The following is a 20,681-nucleotide window of genomic DNA, read 5'->3' as shown; positions in this document are numbered from 1 at the left end:
CGCAGTTTGGTTCTCACAAACCTGAGAGAAAAAGGGAAGAAGATCATTAGATACATAGCGAACACAGAAGAAGCGATAAACCGGTCTAGGTCTTTCTTTGTCAACTACAGATGACATTTCAGTTTAAGCTTAACAAATCTTTCTCATAGGACACGATGTAGTAAGCTGAAACGACCTATGTCTTTATCTCAATGATCATTTTAGAACAATTAAAAGACCCCTAAATCTGAAACAAATGGTCAATTATTCAAACTAAAAAGGATCCCACGACCATGACCCGACCTTTAAAAAAGAATCAAAACATAAGAATAAATCTATAACCAAATCAGAGAAGTAACCTTGACAGAATTCTACGGGCGTAATCAAAATGGGTATGGCCAGAATCGATTTTAAAACATAACTTAGCCTATCAATACTTGGAGAGGTGAAGGTGAAGTTTGGGCTTCTTTTTTTATCACTTGACGCCATTAAAGAAAGATCCTCACTTTCAGGATTTACCAGTGAGTTACAAACTGCTGCTAGGGAGTTTCAGTTTCCTCATTTCAAGCTTGAGGGCAAGCTAGCTCTCAGTAGGGGAAGTAATGGGGAGGCTGTCACAGGTTTGGAGAATGAGATGTTGTTGTTTCATCATAGTTTTCCATTGTGTTTTTGGACAAGACCGAGACTGGACTATTGTGCAGGACAACCAATAGATGTTATGGTGTCTAAATTCCAATTAAAGCATAGGTAGAGAAATAAGGAACTGCAGCTATTGATTTTACTGTTTCAGGTTCAACATGGTTCACAAACGGGTATTCGTCTTTTACCTTCTTTTGCTGCACAGTTCATGCTACAAGAGAATGTTTTTGTGGAGTCGGTTTTCCACGGCTACACGGTCTTGAAAGCTTATCCAATGGTGTATGGGAAGCTACATTTACAAACTAGACTAGCAATGGATATTCCGGAGCATGCGGTTAGTTTACTAAGGGTTCCTGCATTCAACACACTTTTGCAAGACCATGATGCAACACTAATGACAAAATTTCTCCATGGTAATGAGAGGTTTCAAGTGTTTCACAAGTGGAGAAGTAAAGTACTTAGATTCTGGAGGCGGAATATAAACAAGAATAAGTATCATGTGCTGTTTTCTTCTCTTCAGAAAATGAAAGCTTCACATGTTCTTGTTGTTACGGCAATAGTTTGGCATAGAAAGACACATCTGGGGATTGCAAGACTTCAAGTTTGGCATCGTTAATAACACAAGGTTAGGAAGTTGCAGCCATGTTCAGAACTTATGCTGTGGGATTTGGTCCATTTTCAATCTGGTGAAGGGATCAGTCTAAGTGAGCTTGGTCCAATTCCTTTGTGTTCTTGCCGTGCCTTCTTCTTGTGGCGAGGATGGTCTATTCATGAGAGTTCATGACCTAGGAGAGACTTGCCGCATCCATTTCTTCTTTTCTTAAAGCTTGAGGACAAGCTTGTCTATATGGGGAGAGTATTGATACGATTCATCATTGTACTACTTAACGAAGAAGAAACAAGCTGATGACGTGGAACAGAGTAAAGAGTGAAGGAAAGACTCTGAAAGAAAGAGAGGCTTTGCCGTTGCAGAATGAGTTTAAAAGAGCCTTGGAAGCTCATCTTCTGGATTATGCTTATTGTTGTTGAATGTTCTAGTGATGTGCTAGTGAGAGAGTGATGTGCTCTCTGATGGTTAGTGCGAGAGTGATGTGCTCTCGTCTCTGATCTTTGTTAGGTAAAGAGCTTGTGATGTGCTAGCTTCTTCTATGGTGTGTTCTGGTTAGTTTTATCAATAAAGGAAATAGAGGTTTGTTATCAGTTTGTAAGCGAAATCCGATGAAGAAAGATGGTAATCTCATATAGCATCTATGACTACGCTGTCCAAGAGTTTAGGAAGTGGAATCATGTTGTCCTTTGGACAAGCCTATCGCCTAGATCAGAAGAAGCTTAGGACGTTGATGAGACTATCCATACTCTTTGGTTCTTGATACTAAATGTCCTTTGTTTTAGTGTCCTTTGTGTGTGTTTGAAAACATTGGTTTTTTTCTGGTCCTTCTGTCAAATTATTTTTTCTTCCAAATCAAACACATGAGCAACAATAATATTGGCAAATCTGTAAATTGATTATTTTTTAAGCAAATCAATCTGTGTATTGTATCATTTATTTTATGTTATAATCACTCCCTATTCCATATCAAAAATTTTGGCATGAATTTGAGTATATTTAGCTCATGATTTATGACAAAAAGATGTTTTATAACTATATTTTAAACTAAAAATTATTACTTGCTAAATACATATTACTTATTATATATTTATAATTAAATAAATACATATTACTTATGAATGTAAATATATTTAAATACATGTCGTTTGATTCAAAATATTAATTTATTTAAACCTAATATAACCCAATAACCAGAATTACAATTATAAATCTTTAAATATCAAATATATTTAGACTAAAATATTTAAAATAACCAAAAATAGTTAGAAATTATAGACATATTTTTCAAAATTTGATCAAATATTTTTAAACTAAAGTTCACTATTTCGGGTACCCGGAACCGAACCGAAAGTAACCGAATCCAAACCAAAAATCTAAAATAACCGAATGGATCATAAACTTCGTTACCCAAAATATCTGGAATCTAATGAATATATTTAAAACCGAACCGAATACCCAAACGCCCAGGACTAGCAGCAACAGCAAAACGAACAGAAAATCTCCGAGAGCAACAGTTATCTCAATTTATACTTCATACAAATTCAGTTATCTCTTCGTTTAGGGAGCTTTTGTCTTTTCACTACTTAAGGCGAACTCATTGAACCTAAAATTACTTATATAATGTTGACCTAAATTTACTTAAATCTACTACCAATTACTAACTCTGTCACCACAAAACACTAAGTCTACGAATCTTATGATATTTTAGTAAGCGTTAACTCTATCATAACACAATTCAAAAACTCTATTCTCAAAAATAACTCTATCATCAACAATAATTCTGCTGTCACTAATTATTGGTCTGCGATATAAATCAATTATATATTTTTTTTTGAATCTAAAGTTAAATTATATTCAAAATAAAAATAAACCTTTTACAAAGCTGTTTGTGTATAGTTTATATGGAATCTTTATATACTAGATATAGGACAATCCTAGTTAAGAAAAACGAGCTGCAAACCAAATTTGGATGCTGATGTCCCCTATCCTTAAGCGTACTCAACCGGTTACGGACGTTCTTATTGATCATCTTCACAAGCATATTCTCTGGTGAAGGTTTTTCTCCATGATGACGCCTGTTTCTCTCTCGCCAAATAGAGTGGATTGTATTTTGGAAGGTATACCTTACTAGGAAGCGCTTAGTCTTGTCAAGCTCCCTACCATCAAGTAGCGATATAATGTCTCGCCATTGAAAGACAAACTTGCTGGGATGAGTTTTTGCACTAGTGCCTTCTACACCCTCCGAGAGTATGGACATTGGAAAAAAGGTGGTCCCTGGTCTCCATAGGATGCCTGCATAAAACGCAACTGGAGTTAAACGTTGAGTTCCATTTGAGCATTCTATCCTCCATTGCAACTCTGTTTTTTGCCACCAGCCATGTGATAAACGCATACTTAGGAGTGGCGTAAAGAAACCAGATCACACGATGTCCTTCCATGATTGGATTCGGTGTGCGAATGTGGTGCCATGTTGACTCAATTATATCTTTTTACTCTACCACCACTACAATTAAGTATATGAGCTATCTCTATTTCGTCCACAATTCTAAGAATCTTTTTTTTTTACTTACTCTACCACCATTAAAGTTAATTATATGAGGGTTAATTAGTCTACCCATAACTCTATGGGTTTAACTAATTCTATCATAACTATTTATATCTCTTCTGCTTAACTCTACTAATTTTTTTTTAACTCTCTCACATAACTACGACTCTACCGCTACTCTACTTCAATCTACCACATTACTCTCATAAAAACCATAAATCAATTCACTAACTCTACCAATCCCATCTAACTCTATTGTCACTACAATGATAAACTTACGAATTGGCGGAATATTTTCCCTTCAATAATAGCTTCCTTTTAACACTCTCTTTTATATGTGACTTTTAATTACTATGACATTGTTTTAATTATTTTTTTTTCTTTCTAATACACGATTTTGAGGACGAAATTGCCATTAAACACCAAACCTTTTTACCAATTGTACTAGTATAGTAAACTTCCCTTTTAAAATTGGGAAAAAAACCTATTATTAAAATTCTTGTTTTAAAGAAAAAAAAAGTATCGTCCGAGTCCAAGAGAGCTGTAAAAAGTGAGAATCACGCGCGATCGAGGCGCCTAGGATAAACAAAAAAAGTAAATTCAATGAGAGCAGAGAGAGAAAGAGGGAACAAACAACCCATTGTCCGATCAACACCGATCTACTTCTCCAGACATGTTCTCACACGTGTCTCCACCACTCTCTCTTCCGATTTCAATTTTTCTTTCTATCCACCATTCAATGTATATCTCTATATTTTTTTATAAAATAAAGTAACTCTAAAATAAAATATTGTTTTCCTTTAATATATTAGTCTATTTTAGAGTTGAAAAATATAGTTTTCCTTTAATATATTAGTCTATTTTAGAGTTGAAAATAGAGTTAGTATAAAAATATAGAAATGGGAATAGAGTTGCTCTATATATAGAACAATCCTATCATTTTCTCTATTTATTTTCTCTATTTTTAAGTAAAATATAAAGTAGTGTTGGCGCAAATGTTGCGCTTAGTCTCTGTTATGTCGTCCATTAGTAAAAAGAACTAACTGAGAACTCGATTCACTTCACTTTACTTTATATCTGGAGGGATGAAGGGAGAAGGCAAAGTGTTCTTGAAGTCGCGCATGAAATGGATTGGTCTTCTTGGTCTTGTCTTGTCTGTTTTCTCTCTTCTTGTCCATTTTCTTCTCGCTGGATTCACAGATGACTCAGTCTCCGATTACTCTATCCCTGTTACTATCTTCTCTTGGAGACCTGTCTTTGAAAATCCCAGATTCGCTCGACATGTAAAAAATCTCATCTTTATGTTTAGTGGATCTCCATTGTTGAATCACAACGAAATTTTTATTTTAATTTGCTCAAGTGGGCCATTGTTCTTTTCTTCTGGGTATCTATAGAATCGTTTCTTCTTTCCTTAAACAAAAAGATTTAATGCTTTTTAAGTTGTAGTTTTGCAATCATGATTCTCTTCCTTTCTTAGTTTAATTATTTATCAAATTGGTTTTTTAGTACTGTTAGCTTTTGATGATCTTACAACTTACAACTTATGTATGTATGTTGCAGACGCCATTGTATAGAAGACTTTGGGGACCAACAAGGCATGTAGAGACATTACTTCCTGATGCTACTCCCAGAGGTTTTCATTCAGGTTATTTTCTTATTTACAATTTAATTCATGTCTTTTTCCCTACATTATCGGATCCGGAACCATATCTTAAGTTGACCTTGTTGTGTTTTTGATTAGTTCAATAAGATTGGTGTTCTGTATTGCTTATGTTTTTTTAATATTTGGTTTGTGATTTGGTGGGGGGTAACAGATCCTCCGGCAAGGACAAATGGTTTTGTTTTTGTTAGGATACAAGGTGGTTTCCATGAGATTAGAAACTCGGTAAGAAAGAAATATTCAAGATTATCTTGACATTTTCAATCAAGTGTGTGTGACAGACACTTCTCATGGCATTTTTACTTTTGGTCATTTTCCTTAGATTCCTGATGTTGTAGCCGTTTCTCGGCTTCTTAACGCTACTCTGGTGATTCCTGAGATTCAATCAACAACTAGCAGTAAAGGAATTAGGTGCAGAGACTTAATTTGTTTTAAAACTTTTACTTTGGTGCTTTTGATTTGGTTCTTTGCTCTTATTTCATCTATTCGTTGTTGCTTTACGAGCAGTTCACAATTCAAGAGCTTTGCGTATTTGTATAATGAAGAGCACTTCATGGCTTCACTTGCAAATGATGTTAGAGTTGTTAAAACTCTACCCAAGAATCTCAAATGGGCTAGAAGAAAGAAACAAATCCCTTCATTTAAAGTCTCTTACGGATCTTCGCCTTATTACTACTTACACCATGTTCTACCTGTTCTCATTAAGCACTCGGTCGTTGAACTAGTTGTCCCTCACGGTGGATGCTTACAAGTAGTGAAAAGTTACCCCCTATTTGTTAACAATCATTTCTCTAAAGTATTGATCATTGACTATATTCTTACTATTTCTCTTCATGTAGGCTATACTTCCAAGTGATCTTGAAGAATATCAGAGGTTACGGTGTAGGGTTGCCTTCCACGCGTTACAGTTTCGAAAAGAAGTTCAAGAACTTTCCACTAAAGTATTGCAAAGGCTAGTCTCTTCAGGACCAATGTGCATTATTTCTTGATGTTTTTTCTTTTCCTTTAACGCCATTGTGACTATTTACGTGTAATGTCCACAGGCTGAAACCTTTGGGTCGACCTTTTATAGCCTATGATCCAGGGATGACAAGAGAAGCTTTGGCCTATCATGGTTGTGCTGAACTGTTCCAGGTACTTTAAAGTTTATAGTATTGTCAAGTTAGGGAAAAAGCTATTTCATAGTGGATTATGATTAATGTGTTTATTGCATTTTGGAGCTACTCAAAGGATGTCCATACCGAGCTGATTCAACATAAACGAGCTTGGATGATAAAACGTGGGATTGTCAAAGGGAAGCTCTCTATAGACTCAGCTGAGCAACGCCTAGCGGGGTTATGCCCTCTGATGCCAGAAGAAGTAAGCAAACAGTATAAATATATACAGATTTTAACTCGAAGTTAAATGCTTTGGATTCTATCTCAGGTTGGTATTCTTCTACGAGCTTATGGATACTCATGGGACACAATCATATATGTCGCTGGGGGAGAGGTTTTTGGTGGGCAGAGAACACTAATTCCATTACATGGCATGTTTGAGAATGTCGTTGACCGAACTTCTCTTAGTACTAGCTGGGAGCTTGCTAAGATGTATGGTCGTGAGGCGAAACATAAAGATATCAAGACAATGGCACCACCTTCGGTCGAGGAAGAAACGAAACATGATTCACTGAAGAGCACAACACAAAGGCCTCAACCGCTTCCACCTCCACCTGCTAGACCAAAGTACTACAACATTGAAGGTTGGTGGGGTTGGGTAGCTGAGAGTGACAATGAGCCCGAAAGCACGGTTATTGAGTTGAGAACTAATGCTCACAAGTTGTTGTGGGAAGCGGTTGATTATGTTGTTAGCGTGGAAGCAGATGTATTTATCTCGGGATTTGATCGTGATGGGAAAGGACATCCGAGTTTTGCTAGTTTAGTGATGGGTCACCGGCTGTATCAGTCTGCTTCTTCTAAGACTTTTAGACCAGACAGGTAAATGTAACATCCTGTTCTGAAGACATTCATAGATTTTGTTCATAGCAGAATAGTAATCTTAATATTTGTCATACTTGTAGGAAACAAATTGCAATGCTATTGGAAGAGATCCGAGACCATATGTACGAGGCAAATCACACTTGGATAACATCAGTTAGGAAGCTTCTCAAGAGAAGCATACTCGAGGGTCTATTCGAATCTTCCAAGAGATCAAAAGCCTTTAGTTTTCTTTCGCATCCTGTACCTGAATGTTCTTGCATTACACGGACCCATCCTGTTTCAAACGCCTCACTGATTGAAGCAGATCTTGGGGTTACACACCGCTGTCCGCCATGGATGGATGGCGTTGTAAGGCAAAGATCAAAGGAGAATAAAAATGCAGAGAAAGAAGAGGATCTTGATGAAGAGGACTCATCTTCTTCAGGATTGTTCTTTGGTCGCAAGGAAAGTGGAGGGAACAGTAATAGTAACAATGAGACTGTAAATTCTGAAGCTAACAACAAGGAAGAAGGACAGCTTGAAGATCAAGAAGAGCTTGAGGGCGGCGAAAGATAAGCTCTGAGTCATCAGAAACAGAACTGGATTTTGATTGAAGATGCAATAGACAATGAGTAAGTCGCCGGTAGATCTAACTAGGAAGCTCACTTCTTGGGTTGTGGTATTTACCTTTTTTCTCAAAAATAGTTTATAGCCTGGTTATTAGGTTGTGTATTAGAAAAATTTATTTTCTTCTTTTTCCTGTGATCAATTTTGCAACAGTTTAGTAATTTTTAATAACATAATCCTAACGTACTAAATATTTTTGTAATATCATCTTAGAGGCAAATTAAATGACTCATCTCTTTTTTTAGTATTGCTAGATTTTTATGTTATAGCTTAGTGATTAGCACTGGAGATAGAAGATAGTAGATGACTAGCTCAGGTTAGCCGAATACTCTTCATGTTATTTGGGTGGGTAGCAAATTAGAATCTAGCTTTTATTAGCCGTCTATTGAATGAGAGCAGCAATGAATGCGATAACAGAGTCGGAAGTTCAGGTGAATAAGGTAGGGATTATCAAAACACCAAACCAACTAATTTATAGACGACTTTGAGTGATCGTTACCAGAAGCGATCACATAGGCTTTCGTTTTGTATTGTCTATCACTCTATCTAATGCTATGCATTCACTACTCTAATATATATATATATATATATATATTTTCTAGGAGAAAATGTAAGCCTTATGAATACAGCTTCAAAACACTAGAAAACCGATCCAAGAAATTACCAACAGCAATATCAATGTTCTTACCAGGTTCCAACATCATAGCTACTAGTTATTGAATTTCTAGTAACACTTTTCTAAAATTTTCAGCTTGAAGTTGCATTTATTGTAAAACAGTCTTTTTGTTGAATATTAGGATTTATCCGTGGTACACCACGGGTCCATTTCTTTTATTTTTTTGTTTGTTTTATAAATCAATAACTTTGTTCATTCTGAAGAAATTAACAGTCAAATATTTATAACAAATAAATCAAAATTTAAGTTATATGTATGTATTAGTTTTTTTTAGTGTAAGATTATATAATTGTATTTGACTCTTAATTATAGGATTTAACCCATAGTTTACCGTAAAATAATTTGTTCTCTACATTATCATAAATTACTCAATTTAATATATCTGATATTCTAATATTGATAATGTTAGCAAAATAATGAAATGATAAATTATCTGTGTAACACCAAATTAATGATAATTAAATTTATATTCATATTGATCCAAATCATTCGCATAATATAATTTCACTGCATGTTATTTTAACTTTTAATTGTAAATATTCATTATATATTAAAATAACTCAAATGTAAAATAATATATATCTGAAAATACTTGTTTGGTTACAAAAATCCTAAAACAATTTTTAAAATATATATCCGTTTATAAAAATTCAAATCACTTCATATGCTGAAAAAAATCTAAAATTTTATTAACTTTATGTATTAAATAGTAATTCAAATAATTAAATATAAGATTAAATAAAAGTGAAAGGAGAATTCTATTTTAGTATAACATATTGCTTTAAATTAGGTAGATAGATTTTAGAAAATTAATATTATCAAATAAGGAAATGATTGTGTTTGTTTGTAAGGATTGTAGAGAATTTAGTTGGGACTTGTTTGGATACAAAGATAAGAGAAGATGACACAAAAATGTACTTCAAAACTGTTAAGATATTGTAACACCCGCAAACCAATTTTTGGTATTTTGGTAAGGGTGTCGATCGACACCACAGGGGGAGTGTCGATCGACACCAGTTGTGGCCGGTTTGGTCGGTTCAATTTTAATTGTCCGGTTTGCGTGGTTGGTTTAGGGAATCCCTAAATCGAGTTTTTAGAGGTAGAAAACGACCTAGGGTCGTGTTATTTGGAGTTAGTCGCCGTTTTTGAGAGAAAAACAAAAGAGAGAGTGTTCTTGAGCTTTTGGGAAGAGATTGAGAGATTCCTTGCTGTTCTTGGGAGATCTAAGGCTGGGGAGGTGTTAGAAGCTTGCTAGGAGTGAGGGAATTCGTTCTTGTTGGTCAGAATCTTCTTGGAAGAGGTGAGTGCATGACCATGGCTTATCTAAGCTAAGATCTCTAGATTCTATGTGTTTTGGTGCTTATGTGGTTGTTTCTTTGAGTTCTCTATGATATTTCGTTGCTGTCTGGGCTGGGTTTGGCTTATGGGAGTGCAAGGAGCGGATTGGAGAAGATTGGAGGCGAGATTCGGAGTTTCTGATCGAGGGAAATCGCTGCTCGGTATCGGTGTCGGTCGACACCAGTTGGGGTGTCGGTCGACACCAACGCGAGGACGGCTCGGGACTTTGGCGAGTGTCGATCGATGCCATGTGGAGGTGTCGGTCGACACAAACTAGGGTTTTCGGGAGTGTCGGGCAGGGTGTCGGTCGACACCAGTTTGGTGTCGGTCGACACCAGATAGTCAGTGTCGATCGACACCATCTGGTGTCGGTCGACACCCCTTGTTCAGTTACGATGGATGTTGCATGCTATGTATATTGCCTGGTTTGTTTTATTGATTGTTGTTTGTGGCATGTAGAGATCTTATTGCTTGTGTGTATAGCCCAGTAGATGGGAGGATTGCCTCACTGAGTGTTTATCAAATACTCATGCATCTCAATTTGTGTTTGTGGTGCAGGTAAAGGCAAAGTGTGATCGTGGAATCAAAGGCAATGAAGAGGAGGATGTTCTAGGGACTTGATTGTATGGTTATCTGGCATTGTTAGGTTGCTAGAATTGAGTCTTAGAGCATTGTTAGGATTGCTGGTTGTTTGATTTATGCTGTTGGGATTAATGCTGGATATTACTTATTTGGTTATTGGATATTGTTTTATTGGATATTTATTGGTATGTGGTTCCGCTGTTGGATTGTGAATGTGGTTAGGTGGCTAGTGGGTATGAGACCACTAGTTGTAGTTTATTATTATATTATATTATATATTTATTATTTAGTATTTATTATTAAAAAAAAAAAAAAAAAGGTCGGTTGTTTCAGATATATACTCCAATTTATTAGATTTAACCCGTGAAATAATTATTCTTGCATTTTTTATCAGCATATTAATAACCATTAAAGTTTTAATTGTTCATATGAAACAATATAGTTATTACTGAATATTAGAGTTTTTAAAAGAAGAAAATATTGTATAGATATTTTTGGCATATATTATTAAGTGTAATAAATTTATTAATATATAAATTGTTTTAGGAAATTATAAACCAAATTTGTAGAGACATTTTAGGAATCTAATTGATTCTGTTTGTATGTGCAATTTTTTAAGGATTAAATTTGTAAATAAGTATAAATTAAAGGACACCAAATGTACTTCAATTTATAGAAACACCACGGGATAATTATTTAGTTTTATTTATTATAAATTATAATGTGAGAAATCTGAGGAATCAACCCCTAAGTACCTCAAATCAAGTAATATAGATGACTAAATCTACATTTTACAATCAAAAATTTCTATAGAAAGTCTATACAAACAAAATCTCTAAAGATAGTTTTGGTGATTTTATAGGATTAAAACTTTAATGGATATAGCTGTTTTTGGAAAAATTGGAATGCATAGATATTGTTAAGATTTTATGGCAATAAATGTAATAAATGTTGGTCGATTTAAGAAAGTTTAGTATTTGATTTTCTCTGCAATATTATTTATGGAAGTTTTTTAAGAGATAATGTTGTAAATGAAAATTTAAATAAGCAAAACTTAAAAGGCATAACACAAAATATATTTCAAAAATATTAATATAGATAATTTTACATTCATACAAAAACCAAAAAAAATGTTCTCACCAGGTCATCACGTGAGGGTTATGTATGTATGCCGAGGATTAGCTAGGATTGTACCGTCTAGTATCACAATTTCAACTCCAATCTTGTTAGCTGATCCCTCGAACCAAATGACAATCTTTCTCAACATTTCTATGATTTAAACAGTAAACTCTCTACACATAGTACAACAAACCAGAGAAGGCAAACAGAAACAAATTAGATAGAAGATGAAGAAAACACACAAATTTTAGTCGCAATTCATTCATGCAGCAAGGGGATGATTAACAAAACAAAACCCTAGAAATTTTCAATCTAATCCCAGTAACTAGCACTGATGAACCCAATTTCTATACAAATTTCAGACTTCGAAAGAAGAAGCTACAAAGGTTATGAACTTCGCTCAACCAGATATCAAACCTACTAAACCTAACCACTAAAAACAGTTGTTGTCATTAGAGCTTAAGCCACGTTTAGTTAAGTCCGCTTTGACATAGGTGGCCAATCATATTTTCTGAAACCGAGGTATTACACCTCTTTTGAGAAAGTCTTGATGGGTTTTCTAAGGTGATGAGCAGCACCCAGCCATCCACGAACAATAATTCCACGATTCTGGTTAGGCCTGGACAAAAAAACCGGACCCGAAAACCCGAACCGAAACCGAACCGAAAATATGGACCCGAATCCGAACCCGGAACCGGTAGAATACTCTATTGGGTCTTAATCTCCTAAACCCGAAGAACCGGAACCGAACCCGGAACCGAACCGAGAACCGAATGGGTACCCGACAAACCCGAAATAAAATAATTTATACAAAATACTAGGTATATTTTTTTAATCTATAACATAGTTATTCAAAGTTACAATTTAAAATTTAAAATATTAGTTTTTCCTAGATCAAAATATTCAAAATAACCAAAATTATATTGAAATGGTTAGCTATATATTTTAAATAATTAACAAATTTATCAAAAAATAGATTTATTAAAAAATTATTTTAATATTTAATATTAAAATTTCTGGGTAATAGGATAAAATTCAGGTTATCGGGTTAAATTTCGGGTAATCGGGTACAAAATACCCAAACCCGAATAATAGCCGACTTTTTCGGGTATTTATAGGTTCTGAAATTTTAGATCCGAACCGACCCGAACCCGCTAAGACCCGAACCAAACCTGAACCGATTTTTCTGTTTATCCGAATGGGTCCTAAACTGCCTTACCCAGAAAATCCGAATCCGATCGGTTCTTACCCGAATCCGACCCGAGTACCCGAATGTCCAGGGCTAATTCTGGTTTTTCCACAAAACTTCAATCCGCAAAACTTATGCTTCAATTTATTTATATAAATTTGTATTTTAAGATCATAAACTGATTAAGAAAAATTTGAAATTTATATTTTTAAGAAAATGAACAAAATTGCTTATTTATATCATTTTTGGTTGATTTTTATTTTTATTTTACTTCTATGTTTCAATAAAGAAAAACTGATCTTTCATATTTTACGGCCCTATTCGTTTCACTAGTTAGCATGTTCATTCAAATGATCCATTCAAAAGCTTCATCGAAATGATTCATTTGAATGTCAAATGACTCAAAAAAAAAATGGTTCATTTGGATGATGAATCTGAATGAAAGTGTATTTGTTTGGTTTATTTATATTCTCATCTAAATGGATTTGATTAGAAGAATAACTAAAATACCTATGTTTTGTTCTAAAATTTTTTTACTCTTAATCTTAACCATATTGATTTTAAATATTGATCTAAAATATATATACATAAATTTTCATTCAAAACCAAACAAAAACTCGTTGCCAAAAAAAAAAAAAACCAAACAAAAATTCTAGAAATCCCAATATAAATTACTTATGACATACCAAGTTATTTTTGACATTTACATATTTTCATTTTCATGAAAGACATTTTTTTATAAGATTTAAAACAATAGAAAGACCTATAAACTTGTTTCTGTCGATGTGTATTTGGTATTGATGCTCAATGCATGATGCTGTTTTACAACAATAGAAACCATGTTGTTTTCTTCCTCCAGTACCAAATCCATGTAAGCATCCATGTTGTTTTCTCCCAGATGTTTCCTGCAAAACCAATGAACAAATTCCGAGTTACTAAGAGACTGCAAAAATTAGAACCAAAATCAAAAATGAGATTACAAAAACAGAACCATGATCCATAACTTCATAATTTGATCTGAAACTGAACTTGATTAGAATGAGACCCACTCACACCATCATCATCAGGATCAAAATCTTGAGTAGGAAGGATTCGCCTTTCAGTATCATCATCAGGATCATCATCTTGATTCAGATGCATTGCGTCTAAATGCTTTTCTCCTTGTTGTGCAGACTAACCCTCAGCTCCACTGATATGAACTGTACCAAATACTTTTTCCATCAAATCCACATTTGCAACTGGTTTATGTTTTATTTTCCTAGCTCCTGGCCATTCCTGAACAAAACAATGAGAACAAAAAAAAATAAACTTAGAAACTATAGAAGAAGCTTAAGAATAAGTTTTACAAACCAAATAAGAAATCTATATACCTTACATAGGTCGTTCCACCAGTCCTCAGTCATGTTTATGCTCCCATTTGAATGATAACTAAGTCCAGTTCTGTTGTGAGTAAGTTTCCTTAAAGCTTCGTACTGCTTCTTGCAAGTAGTATATTTGATCCCAAATTTTATCGAAGGATGTCTTTCCCCATATACCTCATAAAACTTATCTATGATTGATTGTCTTGCAGCATCATTCACATTCTGTTTTCTTATATTTCCTTTGGATGCTAAAACATATAAAACATCAAACAATGGCAGCTTTTGATGCTAAAACATATCAAACATCAAACAATGATAGCTTTGGATGCTAAAACATATCAAACATCAAACAATGGCAGCTTTGGATGCTAAAACATATCAAACATCAAACAGTGACAGCTTTGAATGCTGAAACAGATCAAACATCAAACGATGGCAACGACTAAATCCGATGTATTCACAACATAAGCTAAGAAATCAAACCAAGCCATCACACTCGTCTCCATTCATACACATAAAAATCATGAATCAGAGATATATCCTATATCTCATATGGTAGATGCAGCTATTTCAATCCATAACACCTGAAACCCACTTCGAGATTTCAATGATTAAAGGAAAAATCAAATCACACGTAAAGAGAGATAAGGAGAGATCGCGAGAGAGAGGAGATAAACCTGAACTCCGACTAGAGATCCGCGAAGAAGAAGATCAAAGAGGAGCGGCTAGACTGGAGTGAAAAAACCCATGAGACAAGGACACAAATAGAGAGAGAGAGAGAGAGAGAGAGAGAGAGAGAGAGAGAGAGAGAGAGAGAGAGAGAGAGAGAGAGAGAGAGAGAGAGAGAGAGAGAGAGAGAGAGAGAGAGAGAGAGAGAGAGAGAGAGAGAGCGCATGAGAGACAAAGAGATAAGGAGAGATCGCGAGAGAGAGGAGATAAACCTGAACTCCGGCGAGAGATCCGCAAAGAAGAAGATCAAAGAGGAGCGGCTAGACTGGGGTGAAAAAAAAACCCATGAGAAAAGGGCACAAATAGATACACAGAGAGAGAGAGAGCAAAAGAGAGAACGAACCTGAACTCCGACGATTCACCTGCGGCGATTCAGCGGCAGCGATTCACCGGCTGTGAAGAGAGGAGTGAACCAGGGTCGAGGAATGAGAGAGAGGTAATTAGATGAAGGTGAGAAGGGTATGTAAGTATCTAAAGTAAGAAATGGTATATTAGACCATTTGTTTTTTTAGTTTAATGAAAACCATCTAACGGATTCATTCAAATGCTCTGTTAAATTGTCAGAAACGAACATCATTTTTCATTTCCATCTAGATGAATCATCTGAGTGGAGAAGCGAACATCACCGTAGTCGTTGGGGCTTTTGCAGGAACAATCATATCCGTCAGATTTGTTAACACTAATTCAGATCACTTCAAACAGTATCGAGAAACTTGCCTCAATACTCCTTCATTATAGTTAAATTTTGTTTCAAAATAAGTGTCATTTTCAATGTAGATGTTTGGTTAATTTTTCAGTTTTATCCCTACTAATTTTATCTATTAACCAATAAAAAAAATTGTATAATATATTAATAAAAGATAAAATAGTAAATTAAATAATTTTCTTAATGTGTGATAAAACCTTAAACGCCACTTAATATGAAATAGATTGAGTATATGTTTTGTTTGGCGAGAAAAAGTTGAAAGCGTTGTAATACCCAAACTCAATATCCGGAGCTGGTCAACGGATTGACTTCTTGGTCTAGCCCAAAACACTCTTTAATAGAAAAACCACCAACTAACCATACAAAAATGAACTCTTGACTTAACCAACCTACAAAAGAAAGAGGAGTGAGCAATTGATAATTGCTCAGTGAGGAAAAGCCTCAGGGCTATCGAAGTCTCTACACCCAAATATGCTTAGATAATCACAAAGTCTAAATCTAAGACAAGCAACAATCAATGTGTCGTAACTCCTGTTACACACAAACATACACACACATCATACAAATGAAACTACGTCCCATGATACCACATGTCAAGACACGCCAACCCCGTGCATTACCATATTCTTCATGATTTCGCGCTTCTTCCTGCACATTTTACTCGTGCATCCGGATCTCTCGTGCCACTTTCACTTCTTCCATACACTTCACACTCGTTGGATCGTTAGCCAATCCTGATCTACCCGCATTCCATGCCCGTAGACCACCACACAATTACAAGAATCTCTCCTTGCATGACTCTCTGCAGCTCACTGCATCGTCGTGCCCTTGGCACCTACCTCCTCACACACAAGCACTTATCTTACCACAACAAAACATGCATTTACGCAATCACGCCATCATCGATCAACACGCATAAAATATCCATTTTAGTTCAATATTGTGGTGAATCGATTAGTGTGGCTGGTTTAGGAATTGGATATTTTATGCGTGTGAAGACTTAAACCTTTTAAACCCTCACTAACTTGCGGAGAGATTTAAACCTTTTAAACCTCACTAACTTGCGGAGAGGTTTAAAAGAATTGATTTGGCCACCTATGTCACCAAAATGTACTTATCTTTCTTATCTTTTGGTCAAAGGTTCTGAGAGAACTCCAGAGTTAAGCGTGCTTGAGCTGGATTAGTTTCAGAATATGTAACTTTCGGAGAAGTAATTGTCAGAACTGAGCGAGTGAGGACAAAACATAAAAAAATATCATGTGGTGATTTATAGGAACAGTAAACAAGTCTTTAAAGCCTTCCGACGTAGCAAACTAGCCGTTAGATATGAGTGGGCCCACAGGTTTAGAATGGACGTGGGATCCATGGACCGAAAATGAACATAAGACCTACAAGGCAAAGTGGCAGTCGAAGTTTTACATTTATAAAATGTAATATATTCGATCAACTATAAGGTTAAACAAAAAAAAAACAACCTTAAACTGGTTATATCTTATTAAAATTTGGACGTCTCTTAAATTAAATTTCATATTCATTCAGATTTAGAATAATTTCATATTATTTTATATTTTAATTGAATAACCACCTAAAATGTTTAGCCGATGTGAAATGTTTATTTCACACATTTTTTCTTCTCTGATTTAGTAAATTATGTATTTTTAATTTTGAATGAAAAAAAGGAGAAACACAAGACTTTTGTTTATGATGTGAACTATGTGTTGATTCAAATATTTTTAAAAATATGATCAAAGAAAGAGGAGAGGTTTGAAATATCTTGAAATTAATTAAAGAAAATAATTTTGTTGACAAATCAGTGGAGAGAGATAACTTTAATATTTTAAACAAATTGAGTAATGAAAATTAAACTGATGTTAGCTTTCATTTCAATTATTTTAATTTCAAAAATATCTTATAACTGCAATCAAAAACTTTGTATACATAATTTCAATGACAAAAAATAAATAAATGATTGATATTGAACATTCTACATAAGATACTTTTTATTATATAAATATAGAACTGAACACTAGATTTTTTAAAAAATATTACAAGTTATTTTTTTCCTTAAAATTAACAAGAAAATAAGTAAAAATGATTTAAGTTAACACAAAACATAATTTTTTTTGGTTGGAATATTAAAGATAACTTTAATGTGTAAATATATATTTTCAAAAATAAATTATGTTTTAACCAAAAGCACCTATAAAGCATCCTATTTATCTGCATATATATTTTCTAGATTTTGTTTTAATAAATAAATTAAAGTTTAAGATTTTCTCTTTTCTGGCTAACCAATGACCTTTAAAAAACTTAACTTTTGAACTTTTCTTTAAAAGGAAAATCTTGAAAATGTAAATGAGGTAGATGATTAGATAACAAAAGGTAAATGCTGACATGTTCCCAAAAGGAGCATAATAATCTCAAAGTGTAGGACCTATGTTCATATGTGAATAAAAGGGATAATATGATCTCAAACTATTAAATTGAGAGAATACTTTGAAATAAACAATAAGATAAAGAAACTTTGAAAACCAAAAAACAAACTTTGAAAGGTATTGTACTGCTGCAAATAGAAAGAGTGATTTTATCTCTGATAATATACATGCAACCTTCATCCCACTACAAGAAAACACGCATTTTGCGACTACACTATTAGTCGCCTTGTAGTGGAAAAATCAAGAGTTACGACTAATTAGCGACTATTTCATACAGTCGTGAATCGAGAGTCGGTAATTGTTGGTCGTAAATTTAGTCGCAATTTTGCGACTAATTTATGACTATATACATGTTGTCACACAGTAGTCATCATGTAGTCATAATTTATAGTAACTATTTTGCGACTACTTTACGACTATATACATAGTAGTCATCATGTAGTCGTAATTTATAGTGACTAGTTTGCGACTATTGTGTGATTAAGAAACCTGAACAAATGGGTTGCTTAATGTGGTCGGGAAATAGTCGTATAAGTTTTGGTGACGTTTTGGCGACTAATATATGTAGTAGTCACTATATAGTCACTTTAGTTTTTCGCTATATTGTTAAAATTTGATGACTATTTGGCGACTAATGTTTTCTGAAATTGGATACAGAATATTGTAAATTCTCTTTTTTCTTTTTAACCTGTCAACCAAACAAAAAAATGATTCTAAATTTGAAACCTAAAGCAACACATTATATTCATGCCAAAATACATTGTACTTAAAAGTTTAATAGTTTCCAAAACACAAAGTACAACACTTAGAGTCGTCATTGAGTTCATCAAAAAAGAGTTAATTAGTGGTAACACATAGAGTAACCTATGGAGTTGAAGTTGGATCTTCTTGTTGAACAGGCTCTGTGGTTGTCTCTTTAGCTGAATGGGTTGTCAAGAACTGTTTGAACCGTGGATCATATTCCTGCAGAAACTGCCCCACCAAGTCGAACTCGTCAATCTTGTCCTTCTGCTTAGCAATAATTTCGGATTGTTGAGCAATTTCTGCATCACGCCTCCCAACATATGAGCAGCCTGCTCCTATATCTTGTGTTGAGCTTCCTTCAACTGTTCTTGCATTGCCACAAAGTTAGAAGTGTCTCCTGCCTGCTTCTGCTTGCCATTGACAAGGCAGTCATGGAGGCTTCCAACTCCAAAAGGTTTTCCTCTTGAATCCTTCTCAGTGGACTGCAAAGTAAGAGAAATCAGATATTAGCGGATGACAAATTAAAATCCAAGATAACATTTGTGTATTGTTAAAATAAAACGTAACCTGAAGAAAGATTTATGTATATTCTTCTATTGTGAGCTCCCGGGGCCGTGAATAACCATCTGAGACAGCAGAAGGATCTTCCTCGAGCTGAGACAACCTCTCTTGCACATTCTTCTCATATGTTTCTGTATCTTCTCTGCCTTCTGATCAACATATGTCCCATCAGGCTTTGTATGTGCCTTGATGAAAAGCTCAACAATACGTACTTCTCTTCCTAATTCCTCTTCCTGCAATGTTAAGAAACAGACAAGTAAATTTTTAATATAACAGCTAGGTCAAAAATAAAAGTGGCGAAGGTGTAACAACATAATTGGATCACCATTTTGCCTTGAATCTGTCAATACGACTTTGGCCCTGAGAGGTGGACATGAGGACCGAGGCCATTACGGTCAGACATACGGGCATCAGAATATGTTTTGCTCCTTTGTTGTGCTTCTTCAGTGCCCCAGTATTATGTCATTGTTGTCCATAGAGTATTTCCAATCCATTTAGGTTGGCGTCTAGTAGTTCTCACGGTGCTAACCATGTCTTTTAGCCGATTTTGACAGATGGTCTCGAAGTTAGCTTGAACAGTCCCAGTTATCAAAGGATCCCAAGTGTGGGTTTTCTACAAAAAAACAAAAAGAAAATAGCTAATGTGAGTGAAAAGAAGCACAAGTAAATAAAGCAATATATGAAGAGTAAAGCAATATAGGAAGATTAAAGCTATATATGAAGGCTAGAGGACAGAACACTTCACCGTAAACTCAATGAAGTATCTTTCCTGTTTATCCCAAGGCACACATGTCCAGCTGTAGTAAGGACTGTCGAATTTTTTTAAAAGAACTTTAGTAATCTTCCGAACAAGCTTAGATCCAGTGTCACGATCAAACCTCCATTCACATGAAACAATAAAACCAAAGGCAACCATCAGAGACACTCAAAATAACAAAACCAAAGGCTAAAGCAAATCAATAATCAAACTTAATGCTAAGTCTATGATATCAACTAAACTAAGAAGAAGAAGGGTGATCTCTTAAGAAACGATACACCATAGATTCAAAATTGACCATCAAGAGTTGTGTGCACCATTATTCAAAGAGTTTGTAATCGCATCAGAAAGCAAACACTTCAAAACCAAGACCAATGAGACCTAAAAAATGAGATCTAAACAAGACCTAAACAAAACCAAAACCAATGAGACCTAAACAAGACCTAAACACTAATATGAAATGAGA

General features: G+C 34.7%; 1 protein-coding gene across 1 annotated transcript; it reads left to right on the top strand.

The window, feature by feature from the left end:
- Positions 1-4,442: 4,442 nt before the first annotated feature.
- Positions 4,443-8,209, top strand: LOC104710815 (O-fucosyltransferase 27). The gene is made up of 10 exons (XM_010427471.3): positions 4,443-5,056; positions 5,334-5,418; positions 5,588-5,658; positions 5,756-5,844; positions 5,941-6,184; positions 6,273-6,385; positions 6,477-6,567; positions 6,664-6,792; positions 6,859-7,409; positions 7,493-8,209. Exons 1-10 carry the CDS (start codon positions 4,859-4,861, stop codon positions 7,965-7,967), a joined length of 2,046 nt encoding a protein of 681 aa, XP_010425773.2. The 5' UTR covers positions 4,443-4,858; the 3' UTR covers positions 7,968-8,209.
- The last annotated feature ends 12,472 nt before the right edge of the window (positions 8,210-20,681 follow it).

Source organism: Camelina sativa, chromosome 9 (genome assembly GCF_030686135.1).
Source record: "Camelina sativa cultivar CO46 ecotype springtype chromosome 9, ASM3068613v1".
Classification (NCBI taxonomy): Eukaryota; Viridiplantae; Streptophyta; class Magnoliopsida; order Brassicales; family Brassicaceae; genus Camelina; species Camelina sativa.
This window is presented reverse-complemented; position numbering and strand designations above follow the sequence as displayed.